The following is a 23435-nucleotide window of genomic DNA, read 5'->3' as shown; positions in this document are numbered from 1 at the left end:
ACTTATATTGCATCGGAGCAAGAGAAGAGGAAGGGGCACGTATACCTCCCCAATGGCATTGCACCGTAAATCACTGTGATGGTTGGGGCATTTAAGATGTGGATTCGACCAGAAAAAGTAAAAGAGTCGAGGCGCCTTTTAGAAATTTCCGTTAACGATGACCTGTCGCACGGCAGGCCCAAACTCTCGCTATTGCTTGATCGGATCCCACCCGTCCGTAGCATCAACGAAAACGATCTCCACCGTTCGTTTCTTCGCGGTGGAATAAAGATTTTGGAATCCAGCTTGATGCCGTTAGCTCCCCGGTCGTCGCCACAAGGAATTCAGACCGTCCGATCGAGATCTGACGGGCGGATCGTGCCTAGTCCTTTTCCGAGTAACTCGCTCTTTTTCTCATTTTCCTTTTTTTTCTTTTTTTTTTCCGTCCCGAGCCCTCACGTCCCTTGGAATGAATGAAACCCTAGGCCCCGTCTCTTTCTAGGGTTGAAAAAATCACCGTCGAGAACCTCGATCAATCGGGCGATTCCTGCGGAGGGAAGGTGGGATTGGACTGCGGAACCGGTTTGTCCGTCGATTGCGGATCCTATCGATGGGGGATTTGGCTTGCGTCGTCGTTCCCGGTCCAGGTATGTGGTTGTGTCATCTCCGCTCTTGATCGCTTCGATTTTGTTGGGGGATCGATGGGGGAAATGGTTGTGATCGGTGATTTTTGTTGTTTAGGTTTGATTTGGGAGAATTTTGGGATCATGCGCTTGGTGTTATGCGTCCGGATCCGAAATTAGGGATTCAGTTTCCTCGTCATGTATGATGGGTGGTAAAATTTGGGGGTTTTCTTTCTTTCATTGGGATTCAGGAATTGTAGATGGAAATTAGCCTCGAGAGAGCTGAAGCATCCGACATACCTAAGAAGCCGAGATCTTTGGATCTCCAGAGCATTTACGTGAAGAAATCAAGTAGTTCAGTTATAAAATCCTGGGCTGGGAGAGAGGTTTCGAGGTTGGAACAAGAATCCAAAGTTCCCAAGAAGAAGCTTGGGTCATCATTCGATGAGGTAGGAGAGATTCTTTCAGAATCCACAAGGAAACCAAGTAGAAAAGAGGTTTCTTTGAGCAATCTCCAGCCTGATTCTAGGAGGCAGCGCGGCAGTTTGAATGTCTCAAGGCCAAAGCGAAACTACATTTCCACCAGTGGAAGCGATGCCACACATGATCTGGATGGGTCAAATGGGAATGCACAATATTTAGCAAGCGATCTTTATTCGCCACTGCCAAACAAGACAGATCATGAATCTCCGAGTGGTGTAACCTCTAAAATCAAGAGCTATTTCGGAGAAGATCTCTTTATACCGAAGCGGCCTAGGGGTATTTCTAAGTGGAGAAAAGCTAAAGATCCTATCAGCTTCGAAGTAGCTTTTAGTAATTCTAGTTATGAGAGGATTAATACTGATGCTCAGAATAACAAATCTTCCATCGGTGAAAATTCGAATTCACAGGTGTTAAATGACAAGCAGATGTTGGAAGCTGATGATTTTGAGCTGAATGGGTATCAGAAAGATGATTCTGCTCCTTGCACCAGTGTTGAAAATGACAGTCATTTTAAGTCTGATTATAGAAATTACGGAAGCAGAATAAACTTGAAGATGTCTGAACAGGGTTGTCTCGAGAGCGATGCACCTCTGATAGATGACAGTGGGGATTCAGTTGAGGTTTCTCAGGATGATGACGAGGGAAACCTTGAAGTGGATGCTGCTAGAATGCTTTCTTCACGATTCGATCCAAGTTGCACTGGTTTCTCCGGGAAAAGGACTACATGTATGGCAGAACCAGTAGAAGGTTTAACATATTTGCAGTCCGACCATGCAATGTCGAAGGTCTCACAGGCTGAAGCTTGTTCAGTAGATGCTACAGGCCGGGTGCTGCGGCCAAGGAGACACATTGGTAAAAGCTTTGCTAGGAAGCGTCGCCACTTTTATGAGGTCTGCTCGAGGGATATGGATCCCTATTATATCGTTAAGCAGCGGATCAGAGTGTTCTGGCCTTTGGATAAAAATTGGTATTTTGGCCTGGTTAAGGGTTATGATCCTGTAACTAGGTTGCATCATGTTAAGTATGATGATCGTGATGAAGAATGGATTAATCTCCAAAAGGAGAGATTCAAGTTATTGCTTTTCCCCAGTGAAGTTTCTAGCAAGTTTAATTTTGGGAAACAGGGGTCGGAATCAAGACAGAATAACACAGAGGGAGAGCCAGAAGCCATGGAGAGCAGTTACATAGGCAGCCTCCTGGAATCAGAACCCATTATTTCATGGTTGTCACGAACTACTCGCCGCGTTACATCCTCCCCTTCTAGTACCATAAAGAAGCATCTCAGAGTTAGTCCTCTGAAGGACATCAGTCCTGTGTTACTAGAATCAAAGGAAAGTATGTCTATGAATCCATTGGATAAGAATCCAAATAAATTATTTTTTAATTGCAATGAGTCGGAGCAGTCATGTGATCAGAACTTTAACAGATTTTCTGAGCTGAAGAGGAGTGTTGACTCTGAATGCAGGAAGTTACCTTATGTTTATTTCAGGAAACGGTTTCGCAGTAAAAGGGACGTTTTGGACACTAGAGTGGTGCAGGGTGCTGCTCCTGGTGGTCCAGGTGGTTCAGTGAGAATTCATGCCTCAGTTGCTAACAGCAAAGCAGCTGCAGAGGAACTCAATATGATTGTGACATGGAAAGAATTTAAAGTAGTGATATTTAAACTGAACCTACCGCCTCAGTGTACTCTGGAACTCACTTTTCAAAGAGAAAGTCTTTGGCTCTGCCAAGCCCTTTATATTATGCATCATGGTGAACTAGTTCATGCATGGCCGGTTGTTCGCATGGAAATATTTTTTATTGACACTGTTCCTGGATTAAGGTTTCTTTTGTTTGAGGGTTCTTTAAAGCGTGCAGTGTCTCTTTTATGTTTGATCATCACAACAGTCAGTGGACATGTTGTGAAGAGTGACTTTGCCGAGCCAGAAAGTCCTTGCTCATCAATTGGACTTAGGATTTCAAGCTTACACAATTTAGGTAGGAAACTTCTTTTTGTTTTGAGTACCCTTTCCAAGATAGAGAGTTCAAAATGGAGATATCTTGAAGATAAACTGAAAAAGCTTTTCGCAAAGGAGGCATTATCTACAGCTGAGTACATGTGTTCAAACATCCAGAACCTTGCTAGTAGTCAAATACTCAGCAGTTCTATTAAATCAATCAAGGTACTCGTTTCTGTTTGTTAGGCTTGTTTTGCTGATTAAATGTAGTCGTTCTGAGTATTTTTATTTATTTCTTTTTACTGTTCTTGTCTGCAAAAAAATTGTTTTGGATTATATGAATTCAGATGATGACACATGGAAAATTCTTTGAGGCTTATTTCCTATTAATGAAAAATGCCTATTCGCTTGTTTCGAGATTGGAGAAACCTAGACTGATTCCAATGTAGGTTTGGTTATAATTGGGCAGTTGTGAAATAAATGTTATGGGAGCACATCTTGGACATTTACTTGGTTGGCAAGTGGTGGTATATGAAATTTCTTCTATATGTTACATTATCACTATCTACATGTTATTCAATTACATATTCATCTACTTCATGGTTCTTATGCCTATATGTGGAATTTTTTTAGCCAATAAATTTGCCTGCATGCATTGTTCTATCATGTTTTTATTTTAGCTTAATAAGCAAACATGTTTTTCATTCATCATGTGGAGGATCAGAACCATAATTTACCTAAATGCAACTAAAAGCAGTTGACATATTCCATGCAGTGTTTTCTGAAAATTTTGACTGCATCTCTGGGAGTCTGGAATCTATATCACCACAGAATTTTGAATTTTGATGGATTTTAGTTGCTTCTGCTAACTAAATCCTGTGAATAGTGTTGCACTTATTTTTGCATTTAGTATAGTTCAAGGCATCATGTGTTGGAGATTTGTCATACAAAGAAAATAGTTGTGCTATTAGTTTCTTTTGGACAAGCACCTAATTACCAAGGAGCAATGCCTAGCTCCTTGAAATATAACACTTATCTATTTACGGACTAGATATATTTTGTCTTGTTTTCATTGAAGTACTACCGAAGTAGACTTGACTGGATCCAGAGACCTTATTGTTGTTACTAGTCTATTTTCAAAGGGTTAATAATTGTGCCAGATGGGCTGGACGCAATATTTGCTAAACCTGGAATTTGTAGTTTGATAAAATCAGAGAAGTATGTTGTCAGCTATCCTTACCTAGTTGGTTTCATGGACTGCACCTTGTTGGTTTAGGCAATTCTTAGTGTCTTTGCACTTTCCTCGTGATTTTTGTGCAGTTTAAAAGGATAACTTTCTTTTAGAAAGGTTTTCTTCACGTCACTTTAATAAACTTGCAGTCAAGCCAATATTTACTTTGTCTATATCTATTAGTGAATTTGGTTTGACAAATTTCTCTATGTTTTTGCTTCTTTTTCAGAGATTCTGGGGAAGATCAAGCCTAGTTCATAGATTCAATCTGAAGAAATTGGTTGATCCAAATGTGAATTCTGTCATTCATTATTTGGCTCAAGATCAGAAGAAGCCTCTTCTCTGTTCCCTTTATTTTGCTGCTGCGCCTTCATTTTCACTCGGTCTTCATCTCAAGTTGTTGAATGAGAAAGACACAGCTTCTCTTTGTTCTGGAGACTTCAATATAGTTTCTTCACAAAATTATGCAGACAATAATGATAAATTGACAGCTGATGGTCACACTTCTCTTGAGGATCCTTTTAAGCATGCTCTGGAAAAGCTTGATAACTTAATATCCTCTTTGAGCGAGGCTGAAGCAACTCATGGAAGACCAAGCTTAGATGCTTTGTCTGCTGGGAGTAATAGCGATTTGAATAGAGTTACTAAGAATTTCTTTACTAGCGAGGATAATGTGATTCAGAATTCTGTAGATAGTAGTGCTGTGGGGAAAAGCATTAGTGGTGAGGGAGTTGTTCAATATGGAAGATTCCAATGTGAGGATGGAACATCTCAATTTGCTGAGGATACTTGTTCTGAATGTCCTGAACAGTCTTCTTTTACAGACAAGTCTCTTGCTGGAGGATGCAGTTCTTTTGTCAAAACTGCCAATGTGGAGGTTCAATTGTTTGAAGTTGAAAAACATTCTCTTCATAAGGGATTGCTGTCTGCTGACTCTACATCCAACTTGGTTCTTGATCTGAATGAACACACAATCCACAGTCCAACTGCTCCACGAAGCATGTGGCATCGCAATCGGCACACTTCACTTTCACGGACATTTATTCACCACCCAAGATTGGGTTCAAAAGATGATGTAGAAAATGCTTTCACTAGTGGCTACAAAAGGCCCCGGACCCAGGTTTCATATTCACAATTATCTGGAAGTTATGGACACGCTGCAAAATCCCAAAGCAATCACCAGAAGGTACAATCTCATAAAAAAGTTAAGACTGTTATTGCAAATGTTTCATCCAATTGTTCCAGAAGTCATCAAAGTTACCTGGACTCGTTAGCCTGTGATGCTAATGTCCTTGTCACTCATGGAGACAAATGTTGGAGAGAATTTGGAGCCAAGGTTCAACTTGACTGTGATGATCAGAAGAATTGGAGGATAATCATAAAGGTTTCAGGGGCTATTAAATATGCCTACAAGGCACACCATGTTCTGCAGCCTGGAACCACAAATCGTTACACTCATGCTATGATGTGGAAAGGGGGAAAAGAATGGATGTTAGAGTTCACTGACAGAAACCAGTGGTATATTTTCAAACAAATGCATGAAGAATGCTACAACCAGAACGTTAGGGCTGCTTCTGTTAAGAACATTCCCATTCCGGGAGTTCGCCTACTTCCAAATGGTGATGATGGTTGTGTTGAAGTGCCTTTCATTCTCAGTTCATCGAAGTACTTTCGGCAGGTGGGAACTGAGGTTGACTTGGCCCTGGATTCTTCTCATGTGTTGTATGACATGGACAGTGAGGACGAGGAATGGATATCCACAGTGAGAGCTAATATGGATGCCAAGGATAATAAAATGACTGAGGTTACAGATGATATGTTTGAGAGGGTCATGGACATGCTTGAAAAATTTGCATACACTCAACAATGTGAAGAGATCACCAATGATGACATAGAAAAATACATGGCTGATGATGGACCAGCAGACACAATTGAAGTTATTTACGAGCATTGGAGGCAAAAGAGAAGGAAAAAAGGTTTACCTCTGATTCGGCAATTTCAGGTGAGTCTAAATTGGTTTACATTTTTTATGCTAGTCTGTTCTCTTTCTCATATGAATAAACTTAAGTATGCTGCTTGATTAAGTCTGCTGCCAGATAGCTGATTTGCTCATCAATTGTTTTAGGGTTTAGACTATATATGTTAAGGTGCTAAATGTCTGCTAATTTCTTGAAGTCTATTTCCTATCACTTTATTCATGAAAATTGTACTTTCTTTTCATGCATCACATGTTTGCAGCATACACAAACTATATGACTATGGTCGCCTGTTAGTGTTAAACAATTAGCATGTTGATTAAGTTAATGTAGCTCTTTTACTAGATTATGACAGACACAGATTCAAAGTTGCTAGCAGTTCTATTGGAACTGGTGTTGTATTTATCACACATTGAATTGGTTCCAGGAAAGCAAAGGCCTGGAAGTACTTTAATGTTTGACTACATGAGAGCAATCAGAACTTCAGAAGTTTCCAAGATGCCTAGTTCTTGAAAACTTGAATTTGGCTAGGAATCAGCTGTAGTTAAGCTCCAAGAACTGATGCATGAGAAGAATTTTTTTTTTTAATGCACTTAATCTTGAGCATGATTGCATGCTGATTTAGCTTTTTTTTTTAAAGTTGGGTTTTAACCAAAATGATAAAAAAAAAATATTTTTTGGAAATTTCATTGAACTTTCATGTCTTACTCTCATATACCAACCAATAGAAGCCTAATTTTGGTAGTTTGAAGTTTTAGTTCCATGAGACTATATTTCCGAAATTCCTATACCCCGGCATGCTCATCAATTGATGGGATTTATTTCAAAGTTGATTCTTAAAGTTCTGATGCCTGGATCTTGTTTTGAGCACTTTGCATTTTAATGAAATTGCTGCTATCTTCTAATTCTCCTGTATTATTTTTTTTGTCTTACTATGTTTTCAAGTCATTTGCATATGAATGCTATGTAATGTCATATTTGTGTTACCTTGAGAAATTACTATACAGTAAGTAAGCACGACAAAATGTCCAGTGCTTATTTTACCACCTTTTGTCAAGAAAAACCAAAAGCGACAAATCCAAGGAGAAATCTTAGGATATCTAAGTTAGTGAGGACTACTTATTCAACTGTTTCGATCATTATCGACTGCCAAGCATTACAACTTATTCAACTGTTTCTATCATTGTCAGCTAACAAGCATGACAATGAAATCCCTATTCTTCCATTGAATTGCCAACTACGTATGAAGTTGGAACGAACTGTGATTCCATCACAATGATTGAAACTGATTTTACTTAATCTGATCGATTTTGACAGATCTAATTGTAGTCTTTTTCCATTTATTTAACAAATGACCTATTATTAAACTATGCTGGATCTGTTTAAATGCTCATTTGCTTCTCTTTTCTTCGAAAGTTAAGGATGACCCTTGGCCCGTGGTTGTAATCATCTGATGATTGCAACAATCCTTAAACGCCTCTTTTTGGTACGATAAAGTGCTTAATCTCATCTATTCTTATTTCATGGCTTTTCAGCCTCCTCTGTGGGAACTTCACCAGCAGCAACTAAACCAATGGGAATCAAACATGAACAAAACGCCACTGCAGCCCGTAGGCTGCCATGAGAAAGCACATTCATTGAAGAAACCGCCTATGTTTGCCTTCTGTTTGAGACCGCGAGGCTTGGAAATACCAAACAAAGGTTCAAAGCAGAGGTCTCACAAGAAGCTCATATTCACTGGCCACCATAATGTTTTAATGAGAGAACAAGATTGTTTCCATACACCGGGTACTTCTATTATTTTTTATTTTTTATCCTAATTCTTTGGCTTCTTTGTTGATAGTGTTCCTGTTTCTTGTTGTACCAGGGAGAAAAACGGATGGAATTTCAGTTGGGGAGGTTGCTATCTCGAGCTATGAATCTTCCGATTCTTATCATGGGCCTCAGTCTCGATCTACCTTTTCACCAAGGGATACTGCAAGCACAGAATCCTTTTTCACTAATGATGGATCAGAGAGATGTCCAGACCCAAAATTTTACAGAAGTACTTCAAAGAAGTTTGATCCGTTCCTGTCTCCCAGGGATCCTCAAGGGTCACCATTCTCAGGTAATCAAAGATCAAATAGGAATGGACTTAATAGATGGAGTTCTGAACTTTGTGAATGGTCCAACACAAGGCAATCTCAATCTACTGGTTTTCATAGACATCATGCCGACATGGATGAGTTCAGGTTGCGCGATGCAACAAGTGCAGCTCAGCATGCATTAAACATGGCCAAGCTTAAGAGAGAGAAAGCACAGTGGTTGCTACACAAAGCAGATCTTGCCCTTCATAGAGCTACGGTTGCACTTATGACTGCAGAGGCAATAAAAGCGTCTGAGAAAGATATTATCGGTGATGGATAATATATCGATATCGTGGATTTACTGGTCAGCAGTTTTTCATAAGTTTTATATCATTTTGCTGGACAACAGCTCTTTTGGAAAGTGACTTTGGCATCATTTTCTTGCAAGAGATCATTATAGTCGAATGAATACCCATGAATTCAAAGTGATATTGACACATGGACGCTGCGTGCAGACAGAATTGCTCTTTGAAAATTTTGCTCAGCTGCTTCAGTTTAACGATATCAGCTTCCTGCTGTAGCTTGCGTCGATGGGGATTCGTATCCCCGGAGGTAGTGTGTAGTTTTTGGTGCTAATTTTGTACAGAAATTTTCCGTCTTCTACCTGTATTCCTGAAATCTCTAATGATAGCGCCTTTCGTACTAAATTTTACGCTCACTGAAATTTTCTTTCTTATTGGATTACTGGCTATCTGATGAGTGAAGTCGATAATATGTTGTTCGTTTGTACTCGTCATTTCTGAAATTATATATTACCCAGTGTTGATCACTTCAAAATTCCAAAATGTAAGTGAAGTGTGTGAACTTAATGTTATGAGCATCACGAGATACGGAGATCTCTCCATCATTTTATACTGTTGTATGTTTTCTAAGTTTAGATTAATAATATATCCATGTGAAATCTTTCATTCATGACAGTCTTTTATTTGCTTTTAGAGAAATGGAAATGGATTTTTAATTTGAATATTGGATGACTATGAACTGCAATAATGGGAAACATTGGATGTTTTCGATCAGATGTTGTCGTACATTAGATCTCCACTTGGCTCGGTATGTACCACCAATTGCAGGCGCTCGTCAGCCATATATAACCATTGACAGCAGAGTCATCGTCGTCCACAGGCTCACACCCACAGTTCTTGGTGGCCACTCGGTAATGGAGCTGAAGCAGCAGCAGCACTTCTTGGTGGCCACCTTCCCCTTCCAAGGCCACATCAATCCGGTCCTCCACCTCGCCAAGCACCTCGCCCACTCCGCCGCCGGCCCCCTCGTCACCTTCTCCACCACCCTCTCGGCTCACCGACGCATGTTCCCCTCGGCCCCCGACCACCACGACGTCTACGACGGCCTCCTTTCCTATGTCCCCTTCTCCGACGGCTTCGACGACGGCGACCGTGGCGGCTTTGCCGGGTTCAACCGTTTCATGGCCGAGTTCAAGGTCACCGGGCCCCGCAGCCTCTCCAGCATCGTCGCCGGCCTCGCCGCCCGCGGCCGCCCCGTCACGTGTATCGTCTACACCATGCTCCTCCCTTGGGCCGCCGACGCGGCGCGCGAGTACGGCATCCCCTCCATCCATTACTGGATCCAGCCGGCCACCGTGTTCGCCGTATATTACCACTACTTCCATGACTACGGTGCTGTCGTGGACGCCCACCGCGACGACCCCTCGTTTACGGTGACCTTCCCGCGGCTGCCGCCCATCAAGATTAGCGACGTCCCGTCCTTCCTCACCTCGCCTGTGGATCACCCTCTCTCCTCCGTCTACCTGACCTTGCGCGAGGCGTTTGCGGCGCTGGACACTGAGAAGGCCGCATCCTCGTCGAAGCCGAGGGTCCTCGTTAACACGTTCGACGAGCTGGAGCCGGACGCGCTGGCGGCGGTGGACGAGATCGACATGCTGACCATCGGGCCACTGATTCCGTCCTGGTCGTTCTCTGGCACCGCCGCTCCCAAAGACACCGAGACTGGCGCCGGCGGCGACATCTTCAAGCCAGACGACAAGGGGTACATGGAGTGGCTGGACTCGCAGCCGGAGTGGTCGGTGGTGTACGTCTCCTTCGGGAGCTTGCACCACTTCACCAAGCGAGAGCTGGACGAACTGTCGGCGGGCCTGGAGGAATGCGGCCGGCCGTACATGTGGGTGGTGCGGCGGGACAATAGGGAAGAGGGGAACCTACGAGAAGGGAGCGGTCAAGGGATGGTAGTGGAGTGGTGTTCGCAGGTGAAGGTGCTGTCGCACGCGGCGGTGGGCTGCTTCGTGACCCACTGCGGGTGGAACTCGATGCTGGAGAGCCTAGCGTGCGGCGTGCCGACGGTGGGCGCGCCGCGGCTGTCGGATCAGAGGACGAACGCGAGGATGGCTGACGGCGCGTGGGGGACCGGGGTGACCGCGGAGCTCAGCGAGGACGGCGTGGTCGAGGCCGAGGAACTGAAGCGGTGCGTGGAACTGGTGATGGGGGAGGGGGAGGGAGGCAAGGAGATGAGGAAGAAGGCAGAGCAGTGGAAGGAGAGAGCCCGGGCGGCCGTCAGCGAAGGAGGGTCGTCGGATCGGAATCTGACGGCATTCCTTGAGGAGATCGGTAAAGGGTCGTAACGAACATTTGCAGTGGCAAGCAATATTTAGAATAAATAAACCTCTTTTATTTTCGATACCGAACGTTTGTCATTGATGACCGTAATGTAACTCTTTTGTGGTGTCTCGTGGGTTCAATCTGATCACGTTTATCTCACCGTCCGATGGAACGAATCATCATTGATCTCGTCCAAAGCTTCCAATCGCTACACACCAGATCGATGGGACCCAGACGTGACCCTGTTGCCCACAGGACAGCTGACACCGCACCGCTCGTCACGTGAGTGGGAAGGAGGCGGCACTCGCTCGGAAAACAAAGGCGCCGATGAATATCTCACCGTCCGATGGAACCAAGCATCATTGATCTCGTCAAGATTCCAATCGCTACACCACAGATGGATGGGACCCAGACGTGACCCTGTTGCCGACAGGACCGTTTACCTCACCCCTCGCGTCGCTCTCTGCGTCGTCACGTGAGTGGGAAGGAGGCGGCACTCGCGCGGGAAAACAAAGGCGCCGATGAAATGGGAAGAAGACTAAGTCAGAAAGGGCACTCGGTTGCGTCGTCTCGTCTTCCTCTTCTGTTTCTCCTTCAATCTTTCGAGGGTACAAACGAAAAAGAGAGGAGCGCACTCTTTTCCGCCACAGGTCATCGAGACTTCGAGACTATCGAGCAAGTCCAACAGGCCTTGCCCAATCTCCGCATTCGGAGTTGTTCATGTCGTCTTGGGTTCCCCTCCGAATCCCCAGTTGGAAGCCAAAATCGGTAAGGTCTTGATCATCTCTGCTTTATGTCTTAGATAGCCGTGAGATCCGGTTGATGTAGGCATACTCCATTTTGGCCGCTAATTTGAATTTCGAAAGGAATGGCTGACTTTAGAGGAAATAGTGATGCTCGATGAGGATTAGAAGAATGAGAAGATAATTCGAGGGCATCAATTGGACTGATATGGTGTTATTGGATAACGGGACAAAATGATTTTATATTGACGCAGATCTATTAACACAGATCTATTATTTGGATTTCTCAATTTTAATGTGCTAAAAACCTGACGGTATGGGATGGTTGTATTTTTGTAGCACATTCTTGTATCATACAAAATTGGTTCTGTTCTAAATCACATTAGGTTTTGACTGTATTGGACTACTCTTAAGCTACTGTACTTTGTAGAGGAAGTTAATTCTGATAAATCTGCAGCAATCAATTATTGTTGTTAGTTTCTACAGTCTAAGTTTCCTTAGACCGGCCAAACTCGTAGTCAACTGACTTTTATTTTCCCTGCTAGGAGAATAAATGTAAAGTCATGCATATATTGTGAAGTTAGATCTGTAGACAAATTGAATACACAACTTTGATCAATAGTGTTAGGTATATGCATAAGAAATGCAAAAGAATAAGTAGGACACATTAATATTAGAACTAAATGATCGAATGTAAAGGTCAAAGTAATCGATCTTCTAGAAAAGTCTAACTCAGTAGTTTGAGACTTGGAGGAAAATGGTATGCTATTATCAGAGTAGTATGAGACTTGCAAGAAAAATGATATAGTATCACATGGAAATATATTGCTTGGAGATTATAACAGTCATCGCATATCTTTGAGGACGATGAATTGGTGGTTTGATGAAATCCAAGATGAAACTATGATGGAAGAACATGAGATAATGTTGCTATTAGTTTACCTAAGGAGATAAAGATGAAGTAGAACAAAAATATTACAAAAAATTGGCCAGGATTACTGAAATTGGCCTTACTATTCAAGAAGAAATTGTACTACCAAGATTATATTGTCTTAAAGAAAGCTATGATGTTTTCTCCTTTTTTTTGTTTTTCTTATTAAAGGTTTTACTTTATGTTGACCTAGACTGATGAGATAAGATAATTGTTAATGGATTATACTTTCTTATGATATGTATTCCCACAGCTTAGAGTATAGATAATAAGACTTCTCTTCCGGCTTCCTATGCTTTTAGGTTGGGGTGTCTATTCTGTTTTATTCACTTTTTTCACTGGGTCCTGGGAGTTCTGTATGAATGGCTGATCTTGAATACTCTTGTATTAGGATGGTTCTCATGGGAGTCTTGATGATTATAGTAAAAGAAATGAGCTTTTGCTTAAGTAATTTTTTTTCCTTGTTTAGGAGTTCTGTGGTTTGCATCTTATCAAGGAGATTGTTATTTAGGAAACTAAATTGTGAGAAGCCCTCTCTGGCAGAGTCCATACCTTGTCCCAGATAATTCTAACCTATGTACGCATGACTGTACTGTTGAAAGTGAGGCATCGCCCGACATGTCTAGTCAACTCACTAACAGAGAAAAGGATTAGGTGTTTTATGATGGCCTCAAATTTAAATCTACAAGTGAGTTGACTCAACCCAAAAAATCAGAAATTAAAATATATTGTTTGACAATAAGAACAAAAGAGAGCATAGAACGAAGTCAAAACAAATACATCTTAATCTGTCAATGGTGATGATCTGGTGGTTGCTAGATTTTGTGATGGTCGGTCATGGATGCCTGAGTAATGACTATATTTTAATACATGAGATCCTGTGAGAAAAAGGTCCAATAAACTAGATTGTCAGATTCTTGGTAGCTTTGATCTGCTGACAACTTTACTGGAAATTTAACCTGGACGTAGTGGTGTGGCTTGTATGTTCCACCTTGAGTCAATGGAGAAGGGTACATGACTTGAGTCAGAGGGAGCATGGAATACCATACTCAGGTTTATATTAAGAAAAAAAGAATGAGAAGGAAAAAACTGCAGGTGTGCAAACAGAGACTATTGAACTTGGGTTGCCAGTAGGTGTGCTTCCATATCTTAATCTATTTCAGTCAGTATAAAAAAAATAAATAGATGTTGTGTTGAACTTGGGTTGGTAGTAGATGTGCTGCCAAATTTTAATATATGTCAGCCGGTATAGACACCTCTCCTTATATTGCATCGTCAGCAATATAGTGTGGTATACATCAGGGTTATGTCCGGTACACACTGAAACTATGATCCTTGCATCTAATTTCCTGGAATCAGCTGACAATGCTGTCATAGACCTTCTATCATATTCTACAATGAGATATGATGGACTAAGACATGTATGCATCAGATCTTGTAATATGTCACTGAATCACACCCTAGTGTCATTTGATTTTTTTTTTTTTTATCTGCAGGGAGGGTCAGTAAGTCCCAAAAGACATACTAGCTGTAACATTGATGTTTATGTTCATTGTAGTGCAAGATTATGGTGTTTTAAGAATAGTCATTGATTTCTTTTCGCTCTATAGGCATATATATGCCCCAAAGTACATTCTAGCTGTAATTTTGATTATTTTTTTCATCGTAGTGCAAACTTTTTGTGTTCCGCTAAATAGTTTCTTTGTATTTCTTTGTATTATTCCTGTTAAGTAACATTTGCATAGTTTTTTAAACTCTGATTTTGTTGGTCTAACAACGCTAACATACAAAATCTTGACAGGAGCCACAGTATGTTTGCACAAACCTCTGGACTTGTATTCTTTGTCAGCATGGTATCATTCCCACTTAATTTAGCTTTCTTGTAAATTTGTTCTCCTGTTGTGGTTCACCCACCATGTTAAACCCATTTGTTTCTAAATTTACTGCTCTTCAAGGAAATGATCAGATATTTCATAAAAGTAATAACATGAAGCCTATTAAGGTGCCCTCTGTGAGAGACATCTTGGGTGATGTAATGGACTCAGTGTTGCTGATGATTCTGCACGGACGAAGGTGAGTTTTTAAGTTGCTGATGGAATGACTACTTGCATATCAAACTGATGTCGCATCTTTGTTTCACGCAAGTCGTATTAGAAGCCATACTACCAATCAGGGATGTTTTGCATATCACATGCTTATTGCGTATCTTCTTTCGAGTATACTTGTTCCTGCCATATGAATTTGATAACTCATCAATGTCTTGTGATTGTTGTCCCCTTTGTCATTAGCCAAAGCTGCTCTTACTTAAGTTGATGTATTCTTATTTCTTTGGTGTTAAAGCAAACAAAGCTGGCAAAAAGAAGATGAATCATTTTCCAAGGATACAACAACAACAACAACAACAACAAAGTCAAAAATCATAACTATCGGGAGGTGGTCATATGAATCTTTTATCGTCTACAATTGTCTCCCATAGCCAGCGATGATGAAGGAAGGGACTTTCCCCACATTGCAGCAGCAACGTGATAGGTAGGTGGCTTTCATAAAGGTGGAGGCCCTCTTTCATTCGACAGGTAGATCTGTAGTCGCAGTCGATCGCAATTTCTTTCCACTTCCTTGGAAGGGGGTAAAACTACTTACCATCGACTGCTTCCTAATCGTGCACTCTTCTTTTTAGTTGGTCAGTGGCTTAAATGTGCATGCAAACGATCTAATTTTCTGTGCCATTGAAGTTTGTCCTTTGTCTTGTTCCACAGGAACAGTCTTTAAGCATCTGCTTCCGTGCTCTGTACCATGCAGAGACAAGTTCTGTACTGTTTACAGCAACGAGGACTCCGTGCAGATGCCTGAAATCTCACCCTCCGCAGCTCATCGGAAATAGCCAGTATGTAAGAGCTGCCATTCTCTCACATTGAAGTCTTTTCCTAACTTTATGAGGTAATCGATTGCATGATTTATGATTGTTGTCCACAGAATTATTTGGAGAGCGACACAAAAATCCAAGGAAATGAAAAGACGTTCCTCCATCCATCTCGTCCTTTTGCGCCTTCTTTTATCAATGCCCATCTGGTATACGATGATAGTGTGGAAGCAAATGGGATTCGGTGAACATGGGTGGGAATCATTGGATCCTTCTCGATCTGACATCGTTATTCCACGACGAGTACCTGATGAAATGCGCTCAAACGAGGAACAACTGCTAGGCCGAGTTGGGACAGACTTCCACCGATGAAGATGCTAATCCATGTATGTATGCATTGGTGCAACGTATGTGAGTATCGGTGTCATATAAGTTTTTTTTTATTTTTATGAATTAAATTTAGATCGATCCATCCATCTATCCGCTAAGTGTTTATGTACGTATGACAGTGACTCTGTTTCTCTCTCTTGCCGCAGCAGCGAATCAATACAGCTTATGGCCACCGCTCTTAACTCGTCCTCGACTCGGTGGGCCCCACGGCCCAGCTGGGCTGCAGCCCTTTCCGTGGACGACACGCAACACGAGAAAGAAGCCCGCGCTCGCGACTTGCGGCACGACGTCAACGTCACGAGTTGGACTCCACCGTTATCGTGATGGTGCCGCGGAGTTAACGCCCTCATGTGCCGCTGCTGCCGTTCCTCGTCGGCTCATCACAGCGGAGCGGGGCGGGGCGGGGCCCGCCGCATGTGCAAGGTAGGTGCTTTAATCGACGGCGATGCCCTTCTTCCTATTCCCCGCTAAGCGTGGTGGGCAAGCCGATCACCAAGTCAACACTGGTATCATCATCTTTGTCACCGCCGCATAAAGAATTAGGCATGCGGCGAAAGAAGCTCGCAATCATCACCGACGGGTTCTCGATCCAACCAATGGAGGAATTCCCACATCCAAACCCACATGCTGCATCTCAGTACTTGATGTAGAATGCGTCCAGCTCAAGGTTTTCTCCTACTGAATCCAAAGCTTGATCTACAGAAACGATGGAGGTTGAGAAGATTTTAGCAAAAGAAGGCAGCTTTACGTGATATAAACCCAATCGAGAGTAATCCACCGGTGTTCATAATATGAGAAATACAAGTGAGAAGAACAAACAAAGTATAGCAAGAAGATAGTGATGCCACAATTTGATCTGCATGTCTGCAATCTCTCATGTTCTCTATACATACATTTGACGCTGCACCCTACGATCTCGATCTGTCAACCATTTATTCACAAGCCCAAACCATTAAATTACTGTGGAGAGGTTCCTGCTCTTCCCCTTCGTCTTGCACAGTGTCCGCCGATTCTCTGAGCTGTAGTGGTAGGAAATGCTAATTGGCGGAGAATAATGACGGTAAGGATTGCTGCCTGATAATGGAGGAGGAGGAGGAGGAGGCTAGCAATCAACGAATGAATTAATAGAAAGGAGGGGGAGGAGGCGAGGCGTATGTGACTCCGACGACGGGTGGCAATGGAGCTTCGTAGTAAGGTGTTGGCGGAGGTGGTGAGGTCTCCGGTGGTCCTGTACATGGTGGAGGCGGGGGTGGAGATGGCGGTGGTGGCGGAGGGGGATAAACTGGTGGAGGTGGTGGTGGCGGCGATGGAGGAGGCGGGGATGGGGGTGGCGGAGATGGAGGTGGAGGGGACGGTGGAGGCGGAGGAGGTGGTGACGGCGGTGGCGGAAATGGCGGAGGTGGTGACGGAGGTGGAGGTGATGGTGGAGGCGGGGAAGGTGGCGGCGGTGGGGGAGAGTAAACCGGCGGCGGGGGAGACGGCGGAGGCGGGGAAGGTGGCGGCGGCGGGGGAGAGTATACCGGCGGGGGCGGAGACGGCGGAGGCGGAAGCGACCGCACGAACGGCTTGCACCGGAACGAACTACAGTGCACCGGGTGCGACAAGAACGACCCGCACTGCTTGCCCGACCGCTGCAACGGCCGCTCGGGCAGGCAGTTTCTCCGGTCGTCGAATGATTGCACCTTCAAGCACGACGGCGGCTCGCCGGTGAAGAAGTTGTAGGAGAAGGTGAAGTTCTGCAGGTGCGGGAGCTCGCAGATGGATTCTGGAATGCACCCTGACAGCAGGTTGTGAGCGACGTCCAGCTGCTCGAGGCTGACCATGCCGCCGATCTCCTCCGGCAGCGGCCCCAGCAGCTCGTTGAAGCTGACGTCGAACACGGTGAGCTTCTTGAGAAGGCCGATCTCGGGCGGGAGGCAGGACCGCAGCCCGTTGTTCATGAGGATGATCTCGTTCAAGGTGTTCGACATATTGCCGATGCTGGCCGGAAAGCAGCCGCGGAAGCGGTTGTTGGCGAGGACGATGACGGAGACAGGGGAGTTGCCGAAGTTGTCAGGGATGTCGAAGGCGAACCGGTTGTGGTTGATGAAGATGGCGTCGAGGGGCTTGTCGAACAGCTCGCGAGGGACGCCGCCCTCGAACTCGTTGAACCGGATGTCGAGGAATTTCAGCGACGGAAGCTCAAGGAGGACCCCGGGGAACTTGCCGGCGAAGCGGTTGTTGCTGATGTCGATCTCGAAGAGACGAGTGAGCTGGCGGAACTTGTGGGGGACGGTGCCGCAGAAGCGGTTGGAGTTGATGTGGAAGAGGGCTAGATCGGTCAAGAGACCGAGCTCCTCGGGTAGGTACCCGGCAATGTCGCCGTGGTTGAGGTCGATGCCGGCGACGACGGTGAGGGAGCCGTTGCAGGGGAGCGAGGCGCAGTAGACGCCGTAGTAGTGGCAGACGTCGGGGCCGACCCAGTTGCCGGTGAAGTTGTGGGGATCGGAGAGGATGGCCTGCTTCCAAGCCTGCAGGGCGACGTAGGCGGCGCGAAGACCGGGGTTGGCGAAGTGGAAGGACGGGTCGACCGTCACCCGCTCGCCGCGGTCGCCGTACTCGTCGAGGTAGTACAGCAGCTGCCGCCTACGGATGAGTCCGGCCTCGGCGTCCGTGAGGCCATGGCGGCTGAAAGCAGCCGCTCTCACCGCCGCAAATGCCGCGAACGAGACGAGGAAGAGGAGGAAGAGGAGATGCGTCGCTGATCCGCTTCTTCTCCTCATCTCATTCTGAAGACAACAATCACGCGTATGGGAGGGGAGAAGGAGATCCAGATAGGGGAGGAGGAGTGGGGAGAGCAGGGAAAGGCGTTCGTTCTCAAGGTGTTCGGAGGAAAGCGTAGGAAAGGGAAGAAGAAGACCGAGGACAGCTGAAGCGCAGCTCAAAGCCCACCCAACAACAATGAAGGCGCTGCTTCTCGCATCCGTACTTGGCTCCTCGCCTCCTCTGTGCTCCGCATGATCATATACGGACGGTGCCCCCTCGCCCTTATTAATAATGAGCGCGACTCGCCTTGCGCTCCTGTCTACTCCCAAAGATGCTGCGTTCCCGTCACTCGCGGTGGGCTACGTCAGCGACTCTTCCTCTGCAAGCCAACTCGCTCGTAGTTGGTGGAAGGCGTTAAAAGATGAATGCTTTTGATGCTATAAATAAAGAGAGGAGGATTCGCTCACCACGCTTTTCCGAACGAGTGGCAGCAGTGGTGGGGATTAGAATAAGCAAAAGGCCAAAAGGGGGTTCGACGCGGCAAGCATCGTTAGGCGGTAAGAAGACCGCGGTTGCTCGGAAGCTCAAACCCGGTTTAATTTATGGAAATAAAAAGACTTGTAGGCCGGGTTTATTTATCGATCGATGGAATTGGACCGGCGCACGGAACGCGGGCGGGGGGCAATTCCGTCATCGTGTGGTCTAAAATGCATGGATCGATCCATGCATGCATGGCGATGCGGATGTCGATGTCGACGGGCGACGGCATCACGCAACAGGCGGGGCCCTTCGAGGCCCACCATCCCATGTGAGCGGGGCCCACATTTCGCGCGGATCCCCGTCACGACCCCTGTTACGAATCCAGCCCAAGATTTGGTAGCCACCCGGCTGCAATCAAACTGTTAATAGGATTATTACGGCAGTAATTAACGGCCAGTTAAGCTCTCATCTCCCTTCTCTTAGATCTTAAACCAAAGAGTTAATGACAACCGGAAACATAATGCCGGATCCAACTAACGCAATGGACCACAGTCCACGAGCACTGCAGCTGAGACTAATACAACGCTAAGCCATTAATCATATGACCTCCCCATCAATACGCGGTTGCTTCGTCACGTCAATCTGATGCTGCTGCTGACTAACAATCTCGGTGGGAGGCCACACGGCTCATGTTCTCATCAGAACCACAGTGTCTCGGGTGTGCACAGCCTGAGAAAGAACATCGATGAAGATAAGAAGTTGGAATTTTGGGGATTGGAGGCTAAGCAATTTGTGATGCGGATGCAAAACGTATTGACCTGGGATGCCAGTCGACAGCTATGCCACATATGTTCTACGATAAGGATCGATTCGGCCGCTTTGGAAGGAAGGAAGGAAGGAAGGAAGGGTTCGTAAGGAAAGCATGCATGATTAGTGGAGTTTTGAGGGTGCAAGATACACATGGAGGGTGGGAGAAGCAGATGTATTGGGCGAGTCACAACGCATACATGGAGCCTACTATAACTACAAAAGCGTGTCACAGGTACCCTCCATTAAACAAAGGTTGGAAGCTTCCAAACGAGGGTGGGCATGTGGTTGTATTCCATTAATCTTTCTTCCGTGGCTTCTCCTCCTCTCGTTCCTCGGTAACGTTTACTTTCGACGGTAGGCGTAGTTTATTCTTAGCTCAGTAGTGTCGTAGACATGTTAAACGAATCCTTGATTCCATGGTCAGCTTGGTCTTACACAGAGAGAGAGAGAGAGAAAGGGGTATAACACAGAGAAAGTAGAGTGAAGGTTAAGGGGGGAACGAAGAGCGGAAATTACGATGGGAGGCGAATTAAAAGATGCCGCAGAAAGCGTGGAAAGTGGTGTCGGTCGTCGTCTCTCTCTCTCTCTCTCTTCACGGATGTGGGAAAGGAAAGGAGAGAGAGATGAGGAGATAAGTAAACTCGTGCAAGGGTAAGCAGTGAACACTACTATTGGGAACTTGGAAGGGAGAATGCGAGCCAATCATGTTGATGATGATGACGACGACACGATGGCATGTCCATCAGTCATCACCATGTATCATGCTGTCAGCCTTTTTTTTCTTTTATATTATCCTTATATATTTCAAAAATAACATATATTATCTGTATAGATATAATATTATTAAAACATGCTATGGAGAGAGATTCCGATCCAATCGAAAAGTATGTATTTCCATGCTTCTCATAGGTTGAAATGACAAATAAACAGGATACATAACGATAAATATGTTACTGTTGGAATAGAATGAAGACAAATATAAAACCAATCAATAAGTTGACATCATGATACATGGTGGTGACCGATGGCCATGCCGTCATCGCTCCCACCATGGTCATCATCATCGTCATGGTTGGCTCCCATTCATCCTTCCGAGTCCTTTCCCACCTCTAGAGAAAGAGAGGCGATGGGCGACACCACTTTCCACGCCTTCTGCGGCTCCTTTGTCGAATCATCAACATTTTAATCACGATGAGGTTTGATTTCAGCATAAAATCTAGAAGAAAAAGGAAAGAATGAAGAAGAAGAAGAAGAAGAAGAAGAAGAAGAACATAGTGGAGGCAGAAGAATGACAGTGTAGGCTTGTCATGGATGATGATGCGCTTAAAAAAAGGATGCATGCATGTGTTTGTGCATTAGAAATGGGGTGGGATGCTCTCTTGTTTGTCTATATGGAGAACTCATCAGCAATTCCCAGTTCAAGTAGTAGTAGAAAGGCAAGGAAACATCACACAAACTTAGAGATATACATGCCAATAAAGCCTTGCATTGCATGACTTGGTTTTGAGGTGGCCTTAAGAATAGCCACCATATATATGAGCCATTTTCTCTTATCTTCCTATCTCCGACAGCTACATCAACCTAAAACATCAGCATGGAGAGCAAGTATATGTCTCTCTCTGAGGAACGGAACCTATGGTACCCACAAAACATGATCAGGCTCAGCTCTTTGGACTGCACAAGTAAAACCATTTGATTTATTTTGCTTAAACACTTGGTTTAGATTGATGAGGAAGGGAGCCAAAGAAATAATTGCAGTCATCAAATAGATCTTAGTGTGTAATGTTGTAGGGTTGGAGTTTAAATTGAGGTTAGAGGCTTTTAATGAAGTTTTAGGAAGTTGGATTTCAATATATTTTATAGATACATAATTTATAATAAATATGATTGGTATGGATTTTGACTAATTAAAACTTGACTATAATGTTGTTGTTGTTGTTGTTCACTAACAAAAAAAAAAAATCCTAATTTCATTGCTACTAATGTCTCATGTTTTTTATAATTTTTTGAAATATATAGACCTAGATTTAATATATAATGGAAAGAGTAAGGTTTTTCCATCTATTATTATGAAATATCCCAAAATAATCATAATTTTCATTTAAATTTATTAAAAAGCTCTCTTACAAATTAATCATTAATAATAATTTGATTTTTTTTTTGTACTCAAATTTACTAAGTCAATTTGATAATCAAATTTGATTTTATAATATATATATTTATATATTTATATGTATATATTTCACATGCATGTGTACATGGTGCAGATACGAGTATGTGCATGTTCTCTTCGTATCATGCAGATATCTCAGGACACTTGCGTTCTTATGAGGCATCAACGGCGCGTCAGATCATCGAAGGCCCTCCGGATGTCGTCATGGACGCTTCGATCGTTGAGCTCGAGGTAGCGGTCGAGCAGCCTCCGCATGAAATCCCAGTCGGTCTTCTCCCCCAAATTCACGCAGTTCTCCTCCATCATCTCCATCATCGACTGCCGGAAGTCGAAGTAGGGTTCCTTCGAGTACTTGACCACGGCCACGCCGCGGGTCCTGGGATGGCCGGGGCTGCGGATGTCGCCTCCCGTGGGCCTGACATCGGTACTGCCTCCGTTGCCGTCGTCGTTGCTGTTCGGATGATGATCGTGAAGGGTATCGGACCTCTCGACGACTAGATCGGCGAGGGAGACGTCGACGCCGGTGTCCGGATCGTTCCTGGAGTCGAAGGACAGGGTTTTGGGGCGCTTGCAGCTGCTGAAGAACCACTCCGCCATGATGGTCGGTGAGGGGCTTTGTCTTCCTCGGAGGAAAGCTCGGGTTATAGAGAGAAGGGAAGGGGAATTGCACCGAACGACGGAGGAAGAAAGCAGTGATGAGCGTATCCAGGATGAGATGTGCTGCTGCTTCTCGGTGTCTCCATCGGTACGTGCATGGGGAGGAACGAAGGAATGTACCTTCTGGCAATCTTCTCTTGGATGCGGTGAAGTGGGTGAAGGATTTAGGATACCAAGGCAATAGATATTGGCAGAAAGGATCAGAGTGCATCGATCTTTGTTGTGTGTACGAGATCTGCAAGGAAGAGCGGTAGATCTTCGTACATAGGAATCGCACTGCAAAAGGGTTGACTCAAAAGTCAAACTGTGTGGTCATAATCAACATAGCCAATAGAAAGATCAACATCAAAAATTGAGATTTTCGAAGCCGAATTCGATAATTTAGGTTTGGGATTCAACTTACGATTTAATCTCCATGAGGCCAACAGTGAGTGCAACGACTGCTTTCACTCCTTAAACTTATTTAAGAACCAACAACAAATAACATCCAAAATAAAAAGAATATTAATATGCATGAGATAAATATTTATCCCAACAACACGTGACAAATGAGATTCACATTTGAGCCACGTGCATGGTAGTCCAAAATAAAAATATTTCACTCATATTATAAAATATTTTTCGATTAAATTCACTGTAATTTTTCATTTCAATGCTAACTAAAACATTATAAGGTGAACAAGTATTTAAGTATTTTTTTGACTACATCAAACTTCTTATA

At 44.2% G+C, this 23435-nt stretch overlaps 5 protein-coding genes across 7 annotated transcripts; 3 read left to right on the top strand and 2 right to left on the bottom strand.

Moving 5' to 3' along the window:
* Positions 1-421: 421 nt before the first annotated feature.
* On the top strand, positions 422-9031 carry LOC103969453 (uncharacterized). The gene is made up of 5 exons (XM_009382979.3): positions 422-626; positions 721-3247; positions 4483-6255; positions 7765-8017; positions 8097-9031. Exons 2-5 carry the CDS (start codon positions 863-865, stop codon positions 8633-8635), a joined length of 4950 nt encoding a protein of 1649 aa, XP_009381254.2. The 5' UTR covers positions 422-626; positions 721-862; the 3' UTR covers positions 8636-9031.
* A 429-nt stretch (positions 9032-9460) lies between these two features.
* LOC135625439 (UDP-glycosyltransferase 75C1-like) lies at positions 9461-11051 on the top strand. The gene has a single exon (XM_065130253.1). The coding sequence runs from the start codon at positions 9512-9514 to the stop codon at positions 10946-10948; it is 1437 nt and encodes a 478-aa protein (XP_064986325.1). The 5' UTR covers positions 9461-9511; the 3' UTR covers positions 10949-11051.
* A 145-nt stretch (positions 11052-11196) lies between these two features.
* On the top strand, positions 11197-16710 carry LOC108951528 (uncharacterized). Of its 3 annotated transcripts, none has more exons than XM_065130254.1 (6): positions 11197-11693; positions 14401-14452; positions 14566-14672; positions 15356-15483; positions 15573-15870; positions 15996-16710. In XM_065130254.1, exons 1-4 carry the CDS (start codon positions 11452-11454, stop codon positions 15366-15368), a joined length of 414 nt encoding a protein of 137 aa, XP_064986326.1. In that variant the 5' UTR covers positions 11197-11451; the 3' UTR covers positions 15369-15483; positions 15573-15870; positions 15996-16710. The 3 variants fall into 3 exon arrangements, with proteins under 3 accessions (XP_064986326.1, XP_064986327.1, XP_064986328.1); XM_065130255.1 differs by having other exon boundaries at positions 15356-15487; XM_065130256.1 differs by having other exon boundaries at positions 14555-14672.
* Positions 16599-18966, bottom strand: LOC135625438 (leucine-rich repeat extensin-like protein 3). Its single transcript, XM_065130252.1, has 2 exons — positions 18749-18966; positions 16599-18617 (listed from the first exon to the last, which is right to left on the bottom strand). The coding sequence occupies exon 2, from the start codon at positions 18609-18611 to the stop codon at positions 16971-16973; it is 1641 nt and encodes a 546-aa protein (XP_064986324.1). The 5' UTR covers positions 18612-18617; positions 18749-18966; the 3' UTR covers positions 16599-16970.
* Positions 18967-22219: 3253 nt separating this feature from the next.
* Positions 22220-22654, bottom strand: LOC135625812 (transcription repressor OFP14-like). Its single transcript, XM_065130898.1, has one exon. It carries the CDS (start codon positions 22652-22654, stop codon positions 22220-22222), a length of 435 nt encoding a protein of 144 aa, XP_064986970.1.
* Between the last annotated feature and the right edge of the window lie 781 nt (positions 22655-23435).

The sequence above is a fragment of the Musa acuminata genome, chromosome BXJ2-10 (genome assembly GCF_036884655.1).
Source record: "Musa acuminata AAA Group cultivar baxijiao chromosome BXJ2-10, Cavendish_Baxijiao_AAA, whole genome shotgun sequence".
NCBI lineage: Eukaryota > Viridiplantae > Streptophyta > Magnoliopsida > Zingiberales > Musaceae > Musa > Musa acuminata.
This window is presented reverse-complemented; position numbering and strand designations above follow the sequence as displayed.